Below are 23,245 nucleotides of genomic sequence, written 5' to 3'. Positions count from 1 at the left end.
CAGAAATCAACATTTCTCCCATATCCTGTTGTTACCATCCACTTTGAAGGATTGAGTTATAAGAGTTGCCAGCCACATAGTTTTTGACTCTTCCAGTGCTGACGATAGGATGTGTTCAATAAATTATTTTCTGTGGTACATATTTTATTCACTTCATTGCTGAGATAGAGCTGTGTACTGCATCTTCCATTAGTTGGGTCTGACTAAAAAGCTCCTGCAAAACACGTACTATACAGACCACACAACACCATCTTCTCCCAGTGCTTCAGTTGGAACTCTCAAAATGCTTCCAACGGCTTCCCATTTGTTAAGATCTTATTTATGTGTTAGGTGCAGACGCTAGAGACAAATTTCATTGCCAGAGATCTGTACTGGGAGTTAGTATACTCAGTCTGTGGAGACAATATTTTGTCGATGGCAGATAGGATGTCGTTTTGGTGGGCCCGATCCTATACTTCTGACTTAGGATTCCCTTCATGGGTGGAGAGAAACTTTTTTCTGGCTAACCAGAGTTTTGATTGTCAAAGAAGAAATTGTTAAAGTGTTCATTGGTGCCATAAGCCTCTCTACCTTAGTTTTTTAAATGCCAATGTATCTGCTCAAATTACTATTAACAAAAATCTGATCATCCAGGTATTTTGTCACCTAACCAGTGTAATTTTAACTAAATCAAACATCAAACCTTCTAGTTTGCCATTCATTCACCGTATTGTTTTAATTTCACCACGTTTCTACCCTCAGTATTAGTATGTTTAGAAGTGGATGAAGGGGGGTTCCTGGGTGGCTCGGTTGGTTAAGCGTCCAACTTCAGCTCAGGTCATGGTCTCACAGCTCGTGAGTTCGAGCCCCATGTCAGGCTCTGTGCTGACAACTCCGAGCCTGGAGCCTGCTTCTCTCTGCCCCTCCCCTGCTCACTTTCTCTCTCTCTCTCTCTCTCTCTCTCTCTCTCTCGCTCTCTCTCTCTCTCTCAAAAATGAATAAACATTTAAAAAAAAATTTTTTTAAAGATGTGGATGGGAAAATTCTGACTGGTTTTCCATATGGGCAGAGTACTTTAAAATCAGAATATATAACACAGTTTTCTACAGTATCAGAGTTTCACATTTTTCCTAGTTTGTAGACAAGCTCTTAAAAATCTGTGAAAAACATAATCGTTTACCAGAATTTTATGTCATCTATAAACAAGGTTCATTATTATACTGGATAAAATATTATATTAATCCATCAGTATTGAAAAGATGCCATAAAGGAAGGGGAGGATGGCTTTCTATGTTGGCTCCATAAATAATATTTACATGCTAAATAATGATTGCAACAACTGAATCATTAAAAAGGAAAGCATCAAATTATGTCTTGGCAACATTTAAGGGACAGAAACCAAACAAATGTCTTGGGGGGCTAAAAATATCCAGAGCCATTTTCATATATTTTCTCCACATAAAACCCATAAGCCTCTGTGATTAACTGGCATTTAAGAACTGAAAAACTAACACAACTTAAAAGGTAATTGTCTCAACCAAAAGTGTGCAATGGTTCCAATTTACGACTTTTCGTCTTTAGGGTGGTCTGAAAGCAATATGAGTTCAGTAGAAACTATGCTTCAAATTTTGAATTGTGGTCTTTTCCTAGGCTAGGATATGTGGTACAATCCTTTCTTGAGACACTGGGCAGTGGGGGAAGCCTCGGCGCCCAGACAGCCAAGTGATCACAGGGTAAACAACGGATGCACTTACAACCACTCTCTACGCATACCACCATTCTCTTTTTCATTTTCAGTACCATAGCCAATAAATTACACGAGCTATTCAACACTTTGTTATAAAGTATTTACATAAGATGATTTTGCCCAACTGTAGGCTGATGTTAGTGTTCTGAGCATGTTTAAGGTAAGGTAGGCTAAGTTATGATGTTTGGCAGGTTAAGTGTATTAAATGCATTTTCAACTTATGATCTTTTCAATTTACAATAAGTTTATCAAGATATAACGTCTTCTCAAATTGAGGAATATCTGTATAAATGTTAGGGTAACAGTCCTTGTAAATGCTTGTCATTTGTTGTTTTTGGGGTACCGTCATTTCTAGGTAAATTTTAATGGATTTGGAAGGTTTTGTGGCTTTAGTGAGCTGAATTATACAGATCTCTTAATTATGTTTTTAAGTAGTTTAATCTTAGAAGTATTAGTTTAAATCAAGCACTTTCATAAAATGCAAGGAGCCAGTTTTGGTGGGAGATTGTGTCTGCAGTAGGGAAAAGAAGAATGCTTTTTCATTCCCTCTGATGTTCGAGTCAGATTCTACATTATTATCAGTATTCATATTCATACTCAGGAAAATATTCAGCAATTTGACAACTATTTAAATCCAGTAATCATTTAATGCTGAGTAGAACAGAAATTACATGGCATCTTTGTTGAATATACACTTTATGGAAATATATTCGATCCTGAAGAAATCACTCCTAAAAATAGCAAACAAAATAGCCAACTTGGAAAACAAACAGTGAAACTATGGTTAGAATAAACTTCCAAAGGGCAAATTGCAATGAACACTGCCCTAGGCTTTAAGTGCAGTATTTTAATGCCAGATTTCCAAGCTCCCAACAATACCAGTGGGATTATTTTAAGCTACAAGTGAATGAATGAAATCAGAGAGCCTAATTTGTTCCCTGGAGGTGTCTATGCACGATAGCCTGCCCACAGCAGCGAAAGAGCACCAAGCAAGAAGGACCGCATTGGCTCCTGGTAATTTTGGCTCATAAGACCTGAACTAGCAGATTTCAGACCCAATTTTCTTAAGAACACCTTGAACTGCCACCAGAATATTCCAAGTGTCTAGCTAGATGCCAGACTTTCAAAGATTAACTTTTCAAATAGATACAATTGTTCTTTAATAGTTACAGAAGGCCCTAACAGGTGTTGAGATCTGTAAGGATAAGATCCTCTTAAATTATAAAAGCTATTCTAGAACTCTTGTTTTCTTATGATGAGAACAGAAAAGAACATATAGTTTCCTAAAATGTTTCTGATGTAGTAACTTTAATAGAATGTGTTTGATTAGTCTTATGTAATGCACTTGTCATTTTACTTTAAGAAACTGGGAAGGCACAGATTTTTACTATATATAAAAGCAATAGTCAGTCTATTTTTAATTATTACAGATGACACTCCCATGCATTAAGACCCTCAAATCCTATTTCAAAAACTCAAAATAGAATTCAGCATTCAGAATTGACAATTGAGAATCCTAATGGGAATCCTGGAAAGCATCTACATGTAAAATAAGGTTTGGACACTTTAATAAATGTTGGTTATGTCATCAATAAAAACATTTCACATACATATTAATAATCAATATGTTAAGCAATTTTTATAGGATGTGGGAAAAAGCCAGTAAAAAATGTTAGTTCCCAACTCTTTAAAGGATGTCATCATAAAGAAACAAACCTGATATGAATTGAGTTACTAACTTCTTTATTAGACCTAAGTATACAATAGAGTTAATCATTTAATTTATACAAAGGGAGACATTCACTTCAAGAAGGCTTGAAGGCTGGCAGGTGTCCTATTATGTGCTGTAATTACTCCAAGATCTAGTGACAAAATTCTTGTTGGGAAGCATTGATTCCAGCATGCTTTTTTTTTTTCTCCAATTTTGTCATTTTAACTATCTTCTGCCTGCCTCATTCTCTGCTTACATACAGTGAGGATGTCAGTAGAAACATATATTTAAATAGATTGATACTTCCCTTTTTATTCTAAAAATAAAAGAGAGAACCAAGAACTTTGATAATAAAAGCTGTGCATATGTAATCTCCAAATTTTGATTAGCTGAGTCTGCCAGAAATACAGGTGAATATTGGAGGTAATCTCCTACAGGCAAGAAATTAAAAGTTCATGCAACCAGAACAACCTTTTGCCAACACACCAAAATACATGAAGCATAAATTTCAATTTCAGGTTATCACAAAATTCAGAGTAGGTTAAAAACAAGATAATATTATAATAGAGCACAAAGCCACATATCCCAAAATATTATATAGAATTCTTTCTTTTTACTCAAATAATATCAAACTGTTACACACACACACACACACACACACACACACACACACACACAAGCCAACATGACAAGAAGCGTTCATATGTTTTGTTTTAGCTGAAAGTAAGTATGATTTTAAAGAAGGTGACCAGTGGGGCACCTGGGTGGCTCAGTCAGTTAAGCGACTGACTTAGGCTCAGGTCATGATCTCACAGTTCTTGAGTTTGAGCCCTGTCTCGGGCTCTGTGCTGATAGCTCAGAGCCTGGAGCCTGCTTCAGATTCTGTGTCTCTCTCTGACCCTGCCCTGCTCCTACTCTGTCTCTGTCTCTAAAAAATAATAAATAAATGTTAAAAAAAAAATTAAAGAAGGTGACCATCTTTTAATTATACGAAAGAGAAGTAAACTTTGATTCTGCATGCTCTGATCCCACTGGATTACTACTCATACTACTTTAAATATTTTCTTTCATTTAAACTCTAGTTTGCTCTATTCTATTTAAAAATGATTCTGGGTTTGGTTCTGATAAAGATGGAATAAATACACTCCACCTTATCACTTTCACTAATTGCAATGAAAAACTCTGGGCTGAAAAAACCTGATCAGATGACACTATTAGAATTATAAACTTGAGACACAACCTGATGGTGAATCCCCTCTTTTTTGTTTGTTTCTTTGTAGGATTTGGTTTTTGTTGTCATTATAGTTTGTTTGTTTGCCTCCTGCATATTCCGGCCTGGATGCTGGAGTAGCACAAAAGATGGAACTGCCAATAAGTGCAGACAGAAAAAGCCCCCAAAACATCTGCCTTTACAGAGGTCTAGGGAAAGGAGCAGAGGATCTGGGAAACAATCCTTTTCATGCTACCTCTCTCCTCTAGGTGAACACCAACAAGGAAGCACTGTCCCTCTTCCTTCCTACTGAGCTATAGCAACCTTGTTGACTTTCCACACCCTACTCCAAGTGAAGGCCAGCAAAGAGCTGTGTCCTTTCCTTCCTCCACTACTGGTGTGCATCCTGTGGGATGGTGCCTTGGGAGACCCCCCCCCCAAAAAAGCACCCAATCTAAGGGAGTCTAGAAAGATTCAATGTCATTTGTCCCCTGCCCCCTCCTCCCACAATAGCAGCCAGGCAGTCCCTGTTAACTTGCCCTGCTCTACACTGAGTGCTGTCAATGAGACAGAGTCCCATCCTCCGCCCAGGCACGCTGTATAAGTAGAACATGCAGTATTGAACCCTGGTAAGAACATAGGGAGGGTAAAGCCCTGACTTTTTACCCAGAAGAGCAGCAATGAGGAGCCTTGGAAATCAGAAAGTACAAAGTAAATTATGGAGAGGAAGGAGTTGGTGAAAGGCATACTTTCAATCTGTGTATTTAAAGTAGTCCTGAGCCCACCCCAGATTTGTGCATGCATGAATCCAACCAGAATCAGCACAGTGAGGATTTTGAGCACTTAACTCGAGTTTCAGATTGGCCTCTGGGAGAGACACAAGTGAGATGGATCAAACAGCACTTTGGAGTCTTTGAAAATTAAATTGACATTAGAACCACAGCCCATAGAAAGTGGGCATGATCTGATTTTAACTAAAATAAATAATCACAAGAACACAAATCCAGATGATTTAAACAGGATCCAAAATCTCATAATGTCATATTCAAAATACCTAGGATAAAATCTAAAGTTACTGGACATAAAAGAAATCGGGAAAACCTACACATCTCAAGAAAAAAGACCATCAGTCAATAGATGCCAACTCCAAGATGACCCAAATATTAGATTTATCAGACAAAGATTTTAATGCAGCTATTATAATGGCAGCAGGGGGACAAAACTTTCCTGGATTCCTCATTGTTCCTATAAAAAGCCCTAGCCTGTTGAGAATCTTCAAATACCATGAGAATTTGATCTATAGCTATTTGTCGAGTTAATTGCTCTGATCTGACAGGATAATAAGACTTTTTCTAATTTACCTGGGAGGGCAAAATTATTAAAGTCTAGACTAGCTCCCTAGGTTAAACTTACAAAGTGCTAGGGAGACTGGCTCACTAGCTTCCTAGGTATTGACATGTCAAAAAAGATGAGGCCTCAGATCTTGGAAACATTTCTAGGTTGTAAGAGTTGAGATTCACAGGGCTGTCCGGCTCCTGGAGAGATTTTATTTACATATCAAAGAGTGGAGTCTGGATGCAGGCCCTTCAGTTTAGGAGACCTTCTGAGGAGGAGTGAAGAAGTTGCTCCATTCCCCTTTAGAAGCAGAGAAAAATTACCTCCCTTTTCTGTCATCTAGAAGTATCTGGTGCTTATGTAGGACTAGGGCTAAGACCTCAGGTAAGAGGGCAATGACACACTTACTACCAAGAAATCTGTCTTTGACCTATAACACCCCATTTGCACATTCAGGATAAAATTGACAAAGATGAATATTAAAAACCCAGAAATAGCCATGGCCCAAGAAGTATGGGCAAACCTTCCTGGAATGAATGGAAACAGAAGTTCTCAGTAAAGAAACAAAAGCTATCAAAAAAAAAAAAAAAAAAGAAAGAAAGAAAGAAAAAAAGAGAAATGACTTAAAAGAAGGGAAAAAAGGCAAATGAGGGGAATGAAGAAAAGGCAAAAAGAAAAACCAATAAACTGATAGGCATAAATATAAACATATGAATAATTAGTTTAAATGTAAGTGGTCCAAAAACACCACCAGTTAAAAGAGATTTTCAGATTGGATAAAAACAAAAGGAAAATCCAACTATATGCTATCTACAAGTCCATAGAAAGCATAATGATCCGGATGATGGATTTATATGGATCCATAATGATCCATAATGATCCAAATGAAAGGATGGCAAAAGATAGAAGATTGAAACACAAAAGATGGAGTGGCTATGTGATTACCACAGATGACCAACTTCAGAACAAAGAGAATTACTATAGATGTTTGTAAAAAATCAATATATAAAAACATTGCAACCAAGTAAGGTTTATCTAGTAATGCAAGACTGAACATTTGAAAATTAATTAATGTAACTCACATATTAAAAGGCTTAAAAAGAAAAGCCACATGACCATATCAATAGAAGCAGAAAAGGCACTTGTCAAAATTTGGCATTCACTCAAGATTTTTGAAAAATCTCATCAAATTACAGGGGCACCTGGATGGCCCAGTCAGTTAAGCGTCCAACTTCGGCTCAGGCCATGATCTCACAGTTCATGAGTTTGAGCCCTGCATTGGGCTCTGTGCTGACAGCTCTGGAGCCTGCTTCTGATTCTGTATCTCCCTCTCTCTGACCCTCCCCTGCTCACACTCTGTCTCTATCTCTCAAAAATAAATAAACATTAAAAAAATTTTTTAACTGATCAAATTAGGAATAGAATGAACATCTTAATTTGATAAAGTTTATCTCCAGAAACACTGACAGGAAACATTTTTTTTAATGTTTATTTTATTTATTTTGAGGGGGGTGGAGAGAGAGAGAGAGAGAGAGAGAGAGACACGAGTGGGAAAGGAGCAGAGATATATGGAGAGAGAGAGAGAATTCCAAGCAGGCTTCATGCTGTCAGTGCAGAGCCCCATGCAGGGCTCAAACTCACAAACCATGAGATCATGACCTGAGCCAAAATCAAGAGGACATTTAATAGACTGAGCCACACAGCGCTCCAGGAAACATTCATAATGGTAAGGTATTGAATTTTTTTACCCTAAGATAAAAACAAGGCAAGGGTGTCTACTCTCACAACTCTTAGTCAATATCATACTGGAAGTTTTAGCCAGCTCAAGAAGGCAAGAAAAAATGAATAAAAGGCATTCAGACTAAAAAGACAGCAATAAAACTATCCCTACTCACAGACAACATGATGGATTATCTATATAGGAAATCTCAAGAAATCTATAAAAAATACCAGCTCAAAGAAGTCAATAGTATTTCTATCCACTAGCAGTGAAAATTTAGAAACCAAAATTTTAAAAAAGATTCTATTTGCAATACCTTAAACATTAAACACTTAGGTATAAAGCTAACAAAATATGCTCAGAATCTGTATGCTAAAAAGTATAAAATATTGACGAAACCTATCAAAAGAGACCTAAAGGCATGGAGACATGTATAAAATTCATGGATTGGAAGATTCAGTATAGGTCAGATATCAATTTTTCTCAAAAGAATCTATAGATTAAGACCCAATCAAAAGCTTGTTCTAAAATATATATGGAAAAGTAGGGGAACTGGAACATCCAAAACGACTTTGAAAAAGAAGAACAAATGTGGACACCATTCAACTGGAAGGCATTCCATAAAAGCTACAGTGTCAAGACAGAATATTATTGGTAAAGAGATAAACACAAAGAAAAATGGAAGAGAAGACACGCTCTAAGAATAGATCGATTCAAACACTGTCAGCTGATTTGGACAAAGGTGTAAAGGAAATTTAAAGGAGAAAGGGAGTCTCTGCAAGAACTGATACTTGGAACTACTGACATCCATATTAAAAAAAAGTAATAATCCTCAACTACATCCTGCACCATTCACACACAGACATGAAAACTCAAAATGTAAATGTAAACTGATAGAAAATGTGAAATACTAAACTAAGTGTAAAACATGAAACTATAAAATTCTTAGGTCAAAACAAATGAGAAATATTTATGACCTTAGGTTAGGAAAGAAATCTAAGATACAACACCAAAATCACGATCTGTCAAAGAAAAAAGTTAGTGAACTTGACTTCATCAATATAAAAAATACTTCTGCTCTGTTAAGAACACTGTTAAGAGAATAAAAAGACTAGCCACAGACTGGAAGACAGTATTTGCATATCATGTATCAGATAAAGGACTCTCAAAACTGAAAAATAAGAAAACAACCTAATTAAAAAAAAAAAAAAGAGGGGGGGCAGATGATGTCAACAAGCATTTTACCAAAGAAGATATGTGGATGAGAAACAAGCATATCAAAAGATGCCCAATGTCAGTAAGTCATTAGAGAAAAGCAAATTAAAAGCACAATGAGATACCATTTCACATCTACTAGAATGGTTTAAATAAAGAATAATGACAACTGCAAGTGTTGATGAAGAAGAAATAGAAACCCTCAAACACTGCTGGTGTGAACGTAAAAGTGCACAGACACTATAGAAAAACAGTTTGACAGTTTCTTACAAGATTAAACATACACTTACCATATAAACCAGCAAACCACTATAGGTATTTATCCCAGAAAAATGAAAATGAATTTTGCCCAAAAACCTATACATGAATGTATATAACAGAATTATTCAAAATTTTTCCTAACTAGAAATAATCCAAATATCCTTTAATGAGTGAATAGATGCAGAAACTGGTTAGTACATGCACACACGGAATACCACACAGCAATATAAAAGGACAAGTTAGTGATATACACAAAACGTGGATGGATCTCAAATATATTTCCCTAAATGAAATAACCCAGTCTCAAAATGCTACATACAGTGTTATTCCATTTATATGGCATTCTAGAGAAGCAAAAACATAGAAACGAAAAATCAGTAGTTACCAGGGGTTAGGAATGGGAAGGGTTAGAATACAAAGATAATTTTATGACAGATGTCTTTGGCAGTGTTGACATTTTTCTGTATCCTGTCTGTGGTGATGGTTCCAAGAATCAAACAAGTATAGAGATTCATGGTATTATACAACAATAAAGTGGATTTTACTCTATGTAAATGTAAAAATCAAAAACCAAAAACATTAAAAAAAATCTTCTGGGGACTCTGTGGCAATGTGTTTACGTTGGAAGAAAATTCTCAGGATTTAAGATTAGAATAAAATGTCTAAATCTCATACCACTTAAAGGCTATATGCAACCTGGTTATCAAGCAAGAGAAAAACAAGAAGATAGAGGCTATCAAGAAGCAAAAATATATAGGCTCTCCTTCTAGTGGGGCGCCTGGGTGGCTCAGTCAGTGAAGCGACCGACTTCAGCTCAGGTCATGATCTCATGGTTCGTGACTTTGAGTCCCGCATTGGGCTGTGTCCTGACAGCTCAGAGCCTGGAGCCTGCTTCAGATTCTGTATCTCCCTTTCTCTCTGCCCCTCCCCTGTTCATGCTGTCTCTCTCTCTCTCTCCCCCCCCCCTTTCTTAAAAATAAACATTAAAAAATTAAATATATATATTTATAGGCTATAGCCTATATATATATATATATATATAGAGAGAGAGAGAGAGAGAGAGAGAGAGGTATTTTAAGGTATTTTAAGGATATATATGTATATATATGTGTATATAGAAAAGCCTATATATATATATGTATATATATGTGTATATATATACATATATATATACACATATATATACATATATATATATAGGCTTTTCTATAAATAACACATATATATCCTTAAAATTCCTCACTACCACCCAGGCAGAGATCAGGGAGTTTGGAGAATATGAAGATTTACACAAGAAGAAATAAGGGAAGAGAAATACTAGAGTAATCTAGCCTCTGCTTCCATTGAAGTGTACAGTAATTTTCCAGGTACAGTGACTTAACCTCAATATTAACTTAAGTTCAGCTCTGTCTCTAAATACTACCTGGAATAGTAAACCAATATTCATCAATACCTCTTCAATAGCACCTGCAGAAATTCTGTGACCTGCAACATTTATCACGTCATCAACTCGAGACATAACATATAGATAGCCTTCTTCATCCATGTAACCAGCATCCATGGTGTCATAGTATCCCTGTAAATAAGAATCAATAATGTCTAATTAGCATGTATTGCTAGGTAAGACAATCATTTAAGCTTGGTATATATAAAATGTGATAAAAATGGATTTACTCCATGCATCTGACTTTTTTCATACCTAGACTATGGAATTAAATTCCTTTTGATTTTGGTAACTTAGTAGAACTTCTTTGCTCCTCTAACAGCCAGGAATCAATTTAAGTGTTCTTATATATGGTCAAGTTAAGTGTCTGAACTATAAGTTATAAAGTTTATGAACTCAATTTTTTTAATGAAGAATAGTTCAATATTTCCAATATACTTTGGTTTTGTAAAGTAATTCTGATAGATTTCTTCATTAATTATATTAATTTTTAAAAGCTTTAAAGCTCTCTATGAATAATTAGAAAATATAGCGCTAAGTTTATTAACATGAATTTGGATTGGACTCAAGCTTCCGTGAAATATAATAAGGATGAAGTATAATTTTTAATCAACTCAAAGTAGCAGCACATCTTCACTGACCCAGAAAATCACAATAGGATGATGAATAAAGAGGAATAAGAAGTAGAAAGAAATATTTCTTCTAATGCTTTTCAGTCATCTTGATTCTTGCGTAATGAGCACAGACTTTAGGAACAATCCAGATGAGTCATTATTTGGTTTCCTAATCTTTCTGAGATTCAGGACGCTCATCTGTTAAACAGGGTAGTGAACTATACCCTGTAAGGCTTCCATGAAGCATAAATGAGATGGTTTATACCTAGAGGGCGACTCTGGCACATCATAAGCCCTCTGTAATTGTCAGCTCTTATTGCGATTTCTGTTGGAGAGAAAACCTAGAGTACAGTTAAAGAGAATGGACTCTGGAATCAGATTTTATGTTCAATTTTCAGCTCCATCACTTCTAAATGACAGGCAAGTTACTCAACCTTGTTGTACTGTGGCCAAGCCCTTTAATGAGAAGTATGAGGTCAGGGTAACAAGACGAGTGTAGAGTCACTCCATATAGTTTAACCATAAACTGAGACTTTGAAAGAGTTTTCAGTGTTAAAGGTGATCATGTTAAAACCACACTCACATCTGATTGGCCATTGTCGGGTGTAATTAATCACATCAGAACTCTGATGACTTCACAGTGGCCCATCAGGAAGATAGATTGGGCTGACAGGAGTCAACCCTACTGACAAATCTTCCCTGCCACAGTCCTTTGGGGCATGTTTAATCTTAGCTACTGAGGTCATTTAACTCCATGATCTCCTTCTAAAGGAAGCTATTTTAAATCTTGTCATTTGTCTGGCTGATGAGGTTACCTGTCTTTCACTCACAAATAATAAAGATAAAATGCTAAATACTGAGACTTCGTTTTTTTTTTAATGAAATTATGACCATTTATTTATTTATTTTTTCATCTAATGCATAATGAGGAGAACCAAGGATGTCTCAGGGAAAGAAACAGAGGTGAAAGGACAGCAGCAGTATGATGGTGGGACCTGATGTGGATTATCAGGGAAGTGCTGTTATAAACACAAAACAGATCACAGTGATATGGAGAAACAGGTAAAAAATGACAAAACAGAAAGTAGGAGAACACTTTTTGTTATCCAGGGTACTGGAGGTTGTGCTGGGAGAACACCGTCTCTAGCATGTGTCCATATTTTAAAAATGAGAGTTTAAAATAAAAAGCTAAGAGAGAACATTCAGGAACAAAATGTCAAAAATAGGCAAGGGATAGAAAAATACAACTTGTGGGCCATCTGAATGTACTTTGCTCACATAACCAGCTTAGGGGGTGAAGGGGGCCTAGTGACAGTGTACAATTCTCATCCGGTGCTTTCATTCTGCAGAGGGATCCAACGTAGGAAAGAATAGATGGCCCCAAAGTTTTTAACTTGACAGAAACTTTCCTGATAATGAGGGCTGCTAAATTTCAGGAAAATGTGCTAAGAGAAACTGAAAATTTTCTATGTCCACAGACTGAGAAAAATAAATATAAAAATGACTCATTTAAATAATTCTACTTTGGACACTCTTATTTCTGAGATCTAGAACTTGGTCCAGATAAACTTTAAGAGTTGTAGTATTATCTATGATTCCAGAACAAAGCTGCTCAATTTAATAGGCAAGAACTATAAAGAAGTACTTTGGAAGGTTGTTGTTGTTGTTGTTTTTTAAAGTATAATAAAGTTCTTACAGGAAATTTTTCAAAGTATAAATGCTTGAATGCTTCCTGGTTCTTCCAGAGTCCTGAAAAAGCCCCAGGTGGTAATGGCAACCTTATATAAAAACAGAGCAGTTAGAATTATGATCAAAATGGTAATAAAGAAAGATTGATTCGAATAGTTTTCTAGTGTGATGGATAATTGCAAGTCAAATCCCACATCGAATACAACCCCTAAATCTCCTGGATCGATCATGTCTAATAAGGGCTGAAGTAGTTTGATCATGACATAGCAGCATCATTGAGGGATGACTGTAGTTTCTGCAAAGGGCACAAAAGGCACGTGCAGTTGGCATTCAAAGACATATTAGCAGCAATCACTGTTTCAATAAGAAGCGTAACATCTGCAAAAAGGAATAAAAAATGTATCACTGAATTGACTTTTTAGGACAAATATGCTTCCACCATAAGCAAATACTCTTTTTTCTTTTTTTTTTTCTTTTTCTTTTTTTTTTTTTTTAAGTATCAAGGTCCCAACTGCCACCCCTGCATGTCTCTGTGAAGAAATGCTCCAATCAAACATTCCAGGAACAATCTTATCTTCACAGTCAAGCTGCCTCCCCTCCCGGGTCAGGGAATTCCCTCTCAGTACGCCCTCTATTCTTCCTTTTCACAACCATCCCAACCTCAGTGATTTCTCATCCTATGAACACATGGAGATACTTGAGAATATAAAATATAAGGTTGGATACACTTCTTCTTTCCAACCAATTTGCTCTTATATTTCCTGCTTTCCTCCAAAGTACCACACAGATGTTTTACGCATGGCAAGGCTTAATCTGTAGCTATCTTTCCTTTTTTTAAAAAAATTTTTAAAATGTTTCGTTTATTTTTGAAAGAGAGACAGAGCGTGAGTGGGGGAGGAGCAGAGAGAGAGGGAGACACAGAATCCAACGCAGGCTCCAGGCTCTGAGCTGTCAGCAGAGCCCAATGCGGGGCTCGAACTCACGAACAGCGAGATCATGACCCGAGCTGAAGTTGGACACTTAACCAACGGAGCCATCCAGGCACCCCTGTCTATCTTTCTGACAGGTAAATGTTAGATTGGTTCGCTGTAAGAAGTGCCACCTGACAAAAATACCCACTCAAATTGTTTTCTGGATACAGAAATCTTTTAGATGCTTTAAAGTTTGGAGATTTAGATACCATAAAACTTAAGGATTTTGAAAAACCTTCCCTGTCCATATTCATACAATAAAGTACGTAGTGAAGCAGAGACCGTACGGTACGGCTGCTGAGAAAACTGAAAACAAAGTAGACGTGGCTGCTGCCCAGGTGAGGCAGCGTCACACACAATCCCACCCCAGTATTAGGCCTCCGAGGTGCTGAACTGTATTCTCACATTCGGTCAGACGGAAAGTGCTGTTACAGGTGGCATCAGGAGCCCAGCTGCGATTGCCCAGCCCCACTCTCTCCAGCCTCCAGGCAGGTCCTCCCTTGCGAGGGCTTCATTTGGTGACATTTTAAGATGGACGAGAAATGCAACATCTGCATTTCTGGACCTCATGTCATGACATAAAAGTGCATGTGAAAGCATTCTGTAATCCGTAAAGAAAACTACAGAGATTCTGCTGTTGTTACTACTGCTGTTCATCACTAAGTCTGCGGGCAGGAGGCAGGCTGAAGCAGATGATCCCTTCAGGTCCTTTGAACGGACTTTACTATGTCAATCCTAAATCACTATGTATATAATTTCACTTCATTGGTGTGTTTTTATTATTAATATTTTACAGACCAGTGTATATCATTGATTAGTAAACATGGACAGAAAATATGGATAGAGAAGCCACCAAAATACATTCAACTTAGCATCATTTTCAAGATGTCGAGGAGGAAGAGGTGAAGAGGACACCAAGAAGGGATGGTAGATGGCGAATCAAAAGCCAAAACAGGCCAGAAGAGATAACCTTAGTCAGTGAAGCCGACTATACATAAAATAAGCAACGCCAACAATAACCCTGCTGGAGATAGATTCTGCTTACATATTAAATAAATCATTTTCAATTGTTTCTCCCCAAATATATCATGATATATAATCCTGTATGTTTTTCATGGTGATATTTTTAAACAATATTCTAAGAAAAATAAAAGATAACTGCCATAATAAATGCCAGCTGACACTAGGCAGTTTGGCAGACATCAGAGAGTGGTGGGGTCTGAGGCAAATTAGAATGCACATGCCAGGTGTAATGGGAGCAGCTGTTTCCTAACTCCATCTGGCATACAGAAATGCCCGTCCAAATACTGAGTCTCTTAATATTGCCCATACTAAAAACTATGCATATAGAAGGACATATTGTTAAACAGGCTTCTCTTTCACTTTATCTACCCCTGGTATTAACAATACATAACAGATACGTTATATTCTGATAATTAAAGCTTAGAGGATTAAAGTCTAGGTAGTCATCCTCCGGGGGCGAGGGGCAGGAAACTTTAAGGACCTGGGCTTTTTCAGCTGTTGCACAAAATTTTAAATACCTGCTTAAATTTTGTGAAGAACAGGGACAGTAGGGATTTTTATACCATTTCTCATTCCTGTGTGAAAGGTCTGCATAAGTTTGGGTATACCCATAGACCTTGAGAATTAAGAATAACATACCAAAGATAAGATCCAGGGACAGAGCATGAAACAGGAAGGAGAAATTCAAGGCCAAATGCTATTGTTCTTTAAGGACCAAAAAAAAAAAAAAAAAAAAAAAAAAAAAAAAAGACTATTGAACAAAAATAAAATAAAACAGAGATGTATGAGAACTAGGAAAAAATAGTAACTTAGGAGTCATTAAAGTAGAGTTTTAATAATGACTGAGTGTTCAACAAGGTCAAATGAAAGCACAGATTTTGTCTGAGGGTGGATTCAAGAGAGGTTAGGGAACTTAGTGATTGAGATATTCTGAGTATTCTTAGGATTGCCATTTCAGTGGTGTGGAGCGGCCAACAAGGGATGTGACTAAAAACTAAACAGGAAGTTAAGTGGAGGCAGCAAGTTTAGACTATATTTTTTAAAAGTTTGTGGGTGACGGGCAGGAGAGATATGTCATTGTTTAAGGCAGAGAGGCAGGCTGATTTAAGATGGGGAAGATTTGAGTAGAAGTAGCCAGTGGAGAGAGGATGAAGATATGAAAGAGAAGAAAATGCCAGAGAACTTATGTTTCATTCATTCATTCATTCACTCATGTATTTATTTTCTTCATTCAATCAATATTTGTTCGATTCCGGTATTCCTCAGTCATTGTATTAGCATTAATGATACAAAGATATAAGAACTCTGGTCTCAGACATATGAAAATCCTGGTGTGTTGTGTACTACAAGAAATGTATTTTTACAATACAGATAGGGAGAAAGCCTGTCATGAATGATACCTATTCAGTCACGTTAGTGAAATAACAAGGTAAAGATGTTTGTCAGGCAAGTTTTACAGCAGGTCCTTAAACTCTCTACTGGCAGGAGCTCTTGGAAGGGAAGGTTTTTTTTTGTTTTTTTGTTTTTTTTTAATTTTTTTTTTCAACGTTTATTTATTTTTTTTTGGGACAGAGAGAGACAGAGCATGAACGGGGGAGGGGCAGAGAGAGAGGGAGACACAGAATCGGAAACAGGCTCCAGGCTCCGAGCCATCAGCCCAGAGCCTGACGCGGGGCTCGAACTCACGGACCGCGAGATCGTGACCTGGCTGAAGTCGGACGCTTAACCGACTGCGCCACCCAGGCGCCCCAAGGAAGGGAAGGTTTTATCCCTAAAACTAAGTCACGCCTAATAAGCCAAGGTGTGGATCTACTGGAAATAGCATATGTGCCTCCTGATCATTCTTGAGATGTCCCCAGAAAACTACTTTAATATCTCCAAATCTAACTGAGGAACAGGCTGGAAAGCATATATGAGATTGAAATTGTTAATTAATGGGATAAAATGAGGGAATGCTATCTGTTCTTCACTAATAAAGTCTCATGTTGTTATTTCAATATTAGAGAAGAACTCTGTAAAAGGAACCTTGAAAGATGCCATATAATAGTCCTAAGGAAAAGCAGGAAGAGAGGTTTCCAGAATTAGGAATATCTGTGATTATCTATAGGTATATAAAATATATGTGAAATAAAACATGTGAGAAGAGAAGCAATGAGCTTCAGACAGAAGTTAGGTATATATGAGCTAGAGCAGATTTTTTTTTTTTTGGTGGGGGGGCAGAATTCTAAATTAACACTTTTCTTGTTGATATCCAAATGATTATTCTATACTAAATGTAGGTCTTCTTTCTGGAACAGTAGGTGCACTGGGGCTTTTCTTCTGAAGTTATCTTATAGAAAAAGAACTTTTTTCTGTAGTTACAATAACATAAAGATACACTGGACTGGCAGAAGAAACAGGAAGATATTAAAATCCCAAGGCATCTGCTGGTTAGCATCTGTACTCCTCCTTCAAATCCAAGGTAAAATGCTACCACCCTGTGATACCTTTCCCAACTCTTTCAAGCAGAGTGAAAAGGGTTTTGTTGCAACCTGTCTAATTGTGAATCAAGAGTTACCCCTAAAGAATGTCTTTCCAAAGAGACCATTCTTAAGAGGAAAGAGAAATAACTGAAGTGATCCCATTGGGGGGTGGGTGGAGGGAACACATGATGGGGAAGCATGGGGATGCTGAAAAATCCTTAACTAGCTAAGAAAGGAAGGGAATGCCCCTCATTGTAGAAGGTGACACATTCCTGACCACTCTGAAATATCAAACTCCTTTTATGCCTCCATTCCCAGATACAGCTGGTCTGTATTTACTGCTCCATCAAAAGTCTCCATGGTAACAGAAGTAAATTGAAGATATAACTCCAGTTTCCTGGAGAATTCTGGGGTTAGATCCCAACTTTGCACCCGAATATTTCCGATAGAGTCTTTAGGCTTTACGTGAGATTTTCATGTGAGGCTATTTTTTGTCTTCCCACAAAGAGACTGATTAGGCCATAATTTCTTTCTCTTTGGACAGACAAAAGACTAGGTTTGAATGTGAGCTCCAGCTGTGTAACTACTAATGATGCTTAGATACCCATGTCTAAAATGAGGACGACATTGGCCCACTGTCTACCTCACAGTGATGTTGTAAGGCTAATAAAACATCTTGCTAAAATCTGTATATGACCTTTAGAAAAGGAACATGATTACAATTATGCGACAAACTTGTACTCAAAGGCTACACTGATGAAAAGAAAGCTGTCTGACCCTTTCCCAAGACAGCAGCAGAGTGACTGAATCATTCCTGCAAAGCTATAAAGATGTGAATAAACAGCATTAGGGGACAGGAGTTCAATATCTCGTGGCTGAGATATTTATCGCCAGGCACCCGAGTAGAAGCCACTTGGACAATGCTATCCGGCTCCCTCATACCCCACCACTGCTGTGGGGCAATGTTCCCAGGCTTGGCTGGGGGCACACAGCAGGGAGACAGGCCCCACTTCCGGTAGCAACAACTGGATCTGGTGCAAGAAATGCAGGCCCATAAAAGAGGACTTTCTGTTTTCTTTTTTAGACAACTGAATACTGTAGAAACAATTTTTAGTCAGTGCAAGTTGGTTATGATCAACTCTTGCCTACTCATTACAGTAGCCAGAGACCTATGGCTTTAATAACAGAGAGCACTGTGGTAGCAAGGAAGGCAATTGCAATGAAAATTTTCTTTCATGCCCTGCTCTGGGTGCTTGGACATTACTGACTCAGTTTTATTTCTGCACTTTAGAGCTTTGGACACAATTGCAGGAACACTTCCCCAAATGCGTGAACATCCTGTATTCATAGCAATTCAGATGCCATAACTTTCCCGCTAAATTAACTGCCTGGCGTAGCTTTCAAAATCAAAGGAATTCTCTAACATCCAGGCAGACATGTAGTTTTCTCTTCTACTAGAAAGGAAAAAAATCCTAGGAATGCAAGAAATCTACAAAAGCCTTGGATTCATGTTTATTACATCCTAGAGTCTGCAGTAGTTTAGGAATCACTTATATATCTACCTTCCAGTTAAAGGATCCCCAGGAGAGCAAAACAGCGGTTTCTAAAAAGCGTTAACAAAGAAAATGGAAAAAACGAAGTGGAACAAGAGCTTTCTTTTTAACATTTCCACATACCATGATTTCTCATTTTAGGGTGAATCATCTTAATATGATAAAATGAATCATTACCTTTAATATCTTGAAAAGGGTAAAAATATGATTATAGCTTCAGATTTTAAAGAAACTGTCAGAGAAAGATAGTTTCCAATGTTATTTATACTGTTCATAACAGAGTTTATAGCGAAACAAGAAGCTATAGCAGTACTTACAAAAGCAAACAAATTTGGGACTAAAACAATGAGTCATTTTCTTTATTGACTTACTTTAACATAGTTTGAGCCCCATACATTGCAAATATTCTATGCAGATTTTCCTTGCATTCTTGGTTATACTACTATAATTAGTGAACATAAATAACATTAGGGAATACTGCTCTTTCAAACTGCTCCCACTCCATTATTATACAAAGTAATAAAGAAAAGCATGGGCATGAATAATTGAGAGTGGACATCTATCTCTGGCCAGGGATCACTCCCAGTGCTGGCTTTGGATGCCAGCTCAGTTTTAAGTTCCTCATAGACCCTAATTATTCTTATTGCTGGTGGCCTCACCCCATATCTATGCACAAATAATAAAGCATAGCAATACACCATAGAAACTAGAACTTTTTCTGGAAGAAAAGTAATAATTTTGCTGTTAAAATTATTTGGCAAGAAGCCACACATTTAGTTTACGATTGGCTACTATTTGTCAGCAGTCACTGTACATATTTGGAAATTATGCCAAGTAAGAAAATAAGACCTAAAAATTGTTTGCAAGTGAAATGAAAACTTTATGAAGACTAAATTGACAATGAAGTTGTTAGGATGTTAAATTTCAAAGATATTTAATGAAATACGTATTAATTTTGTTCCGTTTTTCAAATTTGAGGGTCAAGACATTTTGTTTTTCAATTTAGAATCTTAGGGGAGCCTGGGTGGCTCAGTCGGTTGAGTCCAACTTCGGGTCAGGTCATGATCTCATGGTTTGTGAGTTCGAGCCCTGTATTGGGCTCTGTGCTGACAACTCAGAGCAATGGAGCCTGCTTTGGAATCTGTGTCTCCCTCTCTCTCTGTCTCACCCCTGCTCACGCTCTGTCTCTGTCTCTCTCAAAAATAAATAAACATTAAAATAAATAAATAAAATAAAATAAAATTTAGAAACTCAGATAATTAATAAATAAATAAATAAATAAATAAATAAATAAATAAATTTTAGAATCTCAGATATTTTGTGGACCCTTCTCACCATGTATAATCCCTTTTACATGGGGGCCCATGTAGCTAATCTCTGGAAAGAAGCCTGCTTTCACATCACAGACCTTTTAGAATGTGATCAACACAGAAAGAATTTTATCTCCCAAATTACACACTCCTTTTTAAAACCAAAATAATTTTCATTAAGTCAAAAAGCTGTGTTTTTTTCTCTCCTTTAATTCAACTAAACATATATTTATTATGAGCTCTTAAAAAGCATTCATTGGCTATTTCACTTTCTGGATGAATAATGTATCCCCTCAAGGCACATAGAACAGCTATAGACAGACACAAACAAGTCTTATGGATAGATGTTAAACATGAAAACATTCTATGCATACTGCGGGCAGCCATTCAGATGCATGAATAATTTTGAGGTTGGTGGGTTAGGATAGAATGTCCTCTAGAGATGTAGGTTTCAAAAGGAAATCCTTGCTCTCCCAGATAAAAATAAATTCCTAAAATTACATTCCAAGAACTATTCTTTAAGAAAAAAGGGATTTTGGTGGCAACTTTTTTCCTATTTTTTCTACTTTAACCTTTTGAATACAATAATATATACATAATATTTTCAAACATCTAGTTTCACCATTAATGTATGGGAGGAATCAAAGTCCACTGCATGTCATAATATAGTGTATCTCCAAATAGTTCACATAGAAATTTCAGAATCCACATGAGCATAATAAAATTCCCTGTTTAGGAATGCAGAGGGAAGAAAATAATTCTGAATTGGTGACAATTTAAACCATAGAATGACTTAAGGCAATTGTGTTAATTTTAAGTACTTGAAGTAATACTCATGGCTTCCAGAGCAAATACAGTTTATGTGGGTTATCTCTACGTTTTATTATTTTTGAATGGAAGTAGGGCAAAGCCACCAATAATGAGAATGACAGAACACAGATGGGTGTATAAATGCTGGCATCAAATGCCACCTCTAGGATCTTACAGCAAGAGTTGCTTTATGAAATAGATGACTCACATAGAGTCAGGCAGTTATATAAAATGTATGCCGCTAGAGTGCTTTCAAAGGCTCTCGAAAACCATGTGCTTCCATAAGTAAGCTAAACATCCACCCACGATCTTGTTCAGATTATTAGTTCCTTGGAACACCATCCTCCCATCCCTACCATTTCCCCCCCAAGAGGTCACATTTCAACCAGATATTTCAAGCAGATATTCAACCAGAACATGGATTCTGGCTCAGAAAAATTGTGACTATAAACGGCATATTCAGTATTTTATTTTTCCATCTTGCCAACAAGATTTATTAAAATTTAAACTTGAAAAGAGTAATATAACGTTTACATGTTTACTGATAACATGAGAATCTGAGAAGTGTATCATCAAGTATATCTCCGGTTAGCTTTCTATAAGGCCAAAGTATCTCGACCAGAAGAAATACATTCTTTTTAAAGTTACTGTTTTTCATTTAATTTTCACAGAATTGTAATTTTTTTTAACCTGAGGGGAAAAAAATTGTTTTCTCTAGCTCCATCCATGTCATTGCAAATGCCAAGATCTCATACTGTATCACTGTTGAGTAATACTCCATTGTATAAATATACCATATCTTCCTTTTTTTTTTTTTTTTTCTCTCAGATCTAGGATTTAGGTTCAGATAGGGAACGGGTGAGAGTATGTGTTTGGTATCCTGCAGTTCAGAGACCTCACCTGAGACAATTTCATATCAATCTGAGGATGTCAAGTCATAAGAATTCTTCTAAATAAATGAGAAAACAAATCCTTTTCAAGGGTTGACATAGAACATTCTTTATTTAAAACAGCTCCTTCTGCCAAATTCTACTACTTAAACCATATGAGTAAAGAGGCCAGTATCATGCTAATCGGAGGCACTCCAGCAACCTGTATCAATTATTACAATGTCACATCTTGTGTGTCCCTCAACTTAATCTACCTGCATTTCAGCTTCTACTATCATAACGATTTTAAAGTGTGGATTTAATCAAAGCAATTTTTAATATTTTCACTTCAAATTTTGACATGTTTTGCTTACCAAATGAACAAGGATGAAAACTGTTGGCAAGGAATTGTGGTACTTGCTAAATCATGGATTTTATATTAGGCTGCTATTTGACCTAGTAATTATACTTTTAGAAATCTATTCAATTCTATAGTAATTATCAGAAAAGAAGAAAAGACAACACAGGGGCACCTGGGTGGCTCAGTTGGTTAAGCATCTGACTTCGGCCCAGGTCATGATCTCACGGTCCATGAGTTCAAGCCCCGCATCGGGCTCTGTACTGACAGCTCAGAGGCTGGAGCTTGCTTCAGATTCTGTGTCTCCCTCTCTCTCTCTGCTTCTCCCCTGCTCATGTCTCTCTCTGTCTCTCTCTCAAAAACAAATTAAAAAAAAAAAAAAGAAAGAAAAGACAACACAAAAAAGATGTTCAATATAGCATTATTTATAATCATAAATTTTCAAAAAAGACTAAAAGGTCTAGAATGGGGATAAACATTTTTGAGAGGCAGAGTTGAAGTTCAAAATGCTCGTGAGACAGGGTAAAGGAAAAACAGCAGCACAGAAGAATAAGCTGAATTGTTTCAACACTCTAAAATGCTGGCCAAAAAGTAAAAAGTCAGATCTATTATAAAATTAATGCCGTATTGCTAAAGTGTGGGAGTATAGAAACTTTATTTACTTCTTTATATATTTGGTATTTAAGTTAAATTCACTACCTACACATTACTTGTATAATCAAAAATTATTTAAAATGCAGGATTTATCGTTTTAAAAATTGTATCTAAATTTGTTCTACCTTATGGGGCTTCTGTGCTTCAACCATAAGAGTTGACACTGTGTATTCTCACACAATGCACAAGCTTACTTTGCAACCCCCTCTTTAGTACTGTCACGGCAACCACTCCATTTTTAAGTTTATTTATTTATTTTTGAGAGAGAGCAGGGGAGGGGCAGAGAGAGGAAGACAGAGAGAATCCCAAG

At 36.8% G+C, this 23,245-nt stretch overlaps 1 protein-coding gene across 1 annotated transcript in view; it reads right to left on the bottom strand.

Moving 5' to 3' along the window:
• The window catches only part of ACSS3 (acyl-CoA synthetase short chain family member 3), a 156,282-nt gene that overhangs the window by 7,046 nt on the left and 125,991 nt on the right, over positions 1 to 23,245 (bottom strand). The window contains exons 12-13 of the mRNA XM_030323318.1: positions 12,933 to 13,014; positions 10,632 to 10,754 (exon numbers count right to left, since the gene is read on the bottom strand). Coding sequence (XP_030179178.1) covers positions 10,632 to 10,754; positions 12,933 to 13,014 — 205 coding nt within the window. The remainder of the gene's footprint in view (positions 1 to 10,631; positions 10,755 to 12,932; positions 13,015 to 23,245) is intronic.

This window comes from Lynx canadensis, chromosome B4 (assembly GCF_007474595.2).
Source record: "Lynx canadensis isolate LIC74 chromosome B4, mLynCan4.pri.v2, whole genome shotgun sequence".
NCBI classification, from domain to species: domain Eukaryota; kingdom Metazoa; phylum Chordata; class Mammalia; order Carnivora; family Felidae; genus Lynx; species Lynx canadensis.
The sequence above is the reverse complement of the archived record's forward strand: the minus strand, read 5'-3'. Positions and strand labels throughout refer to the sequence as shown.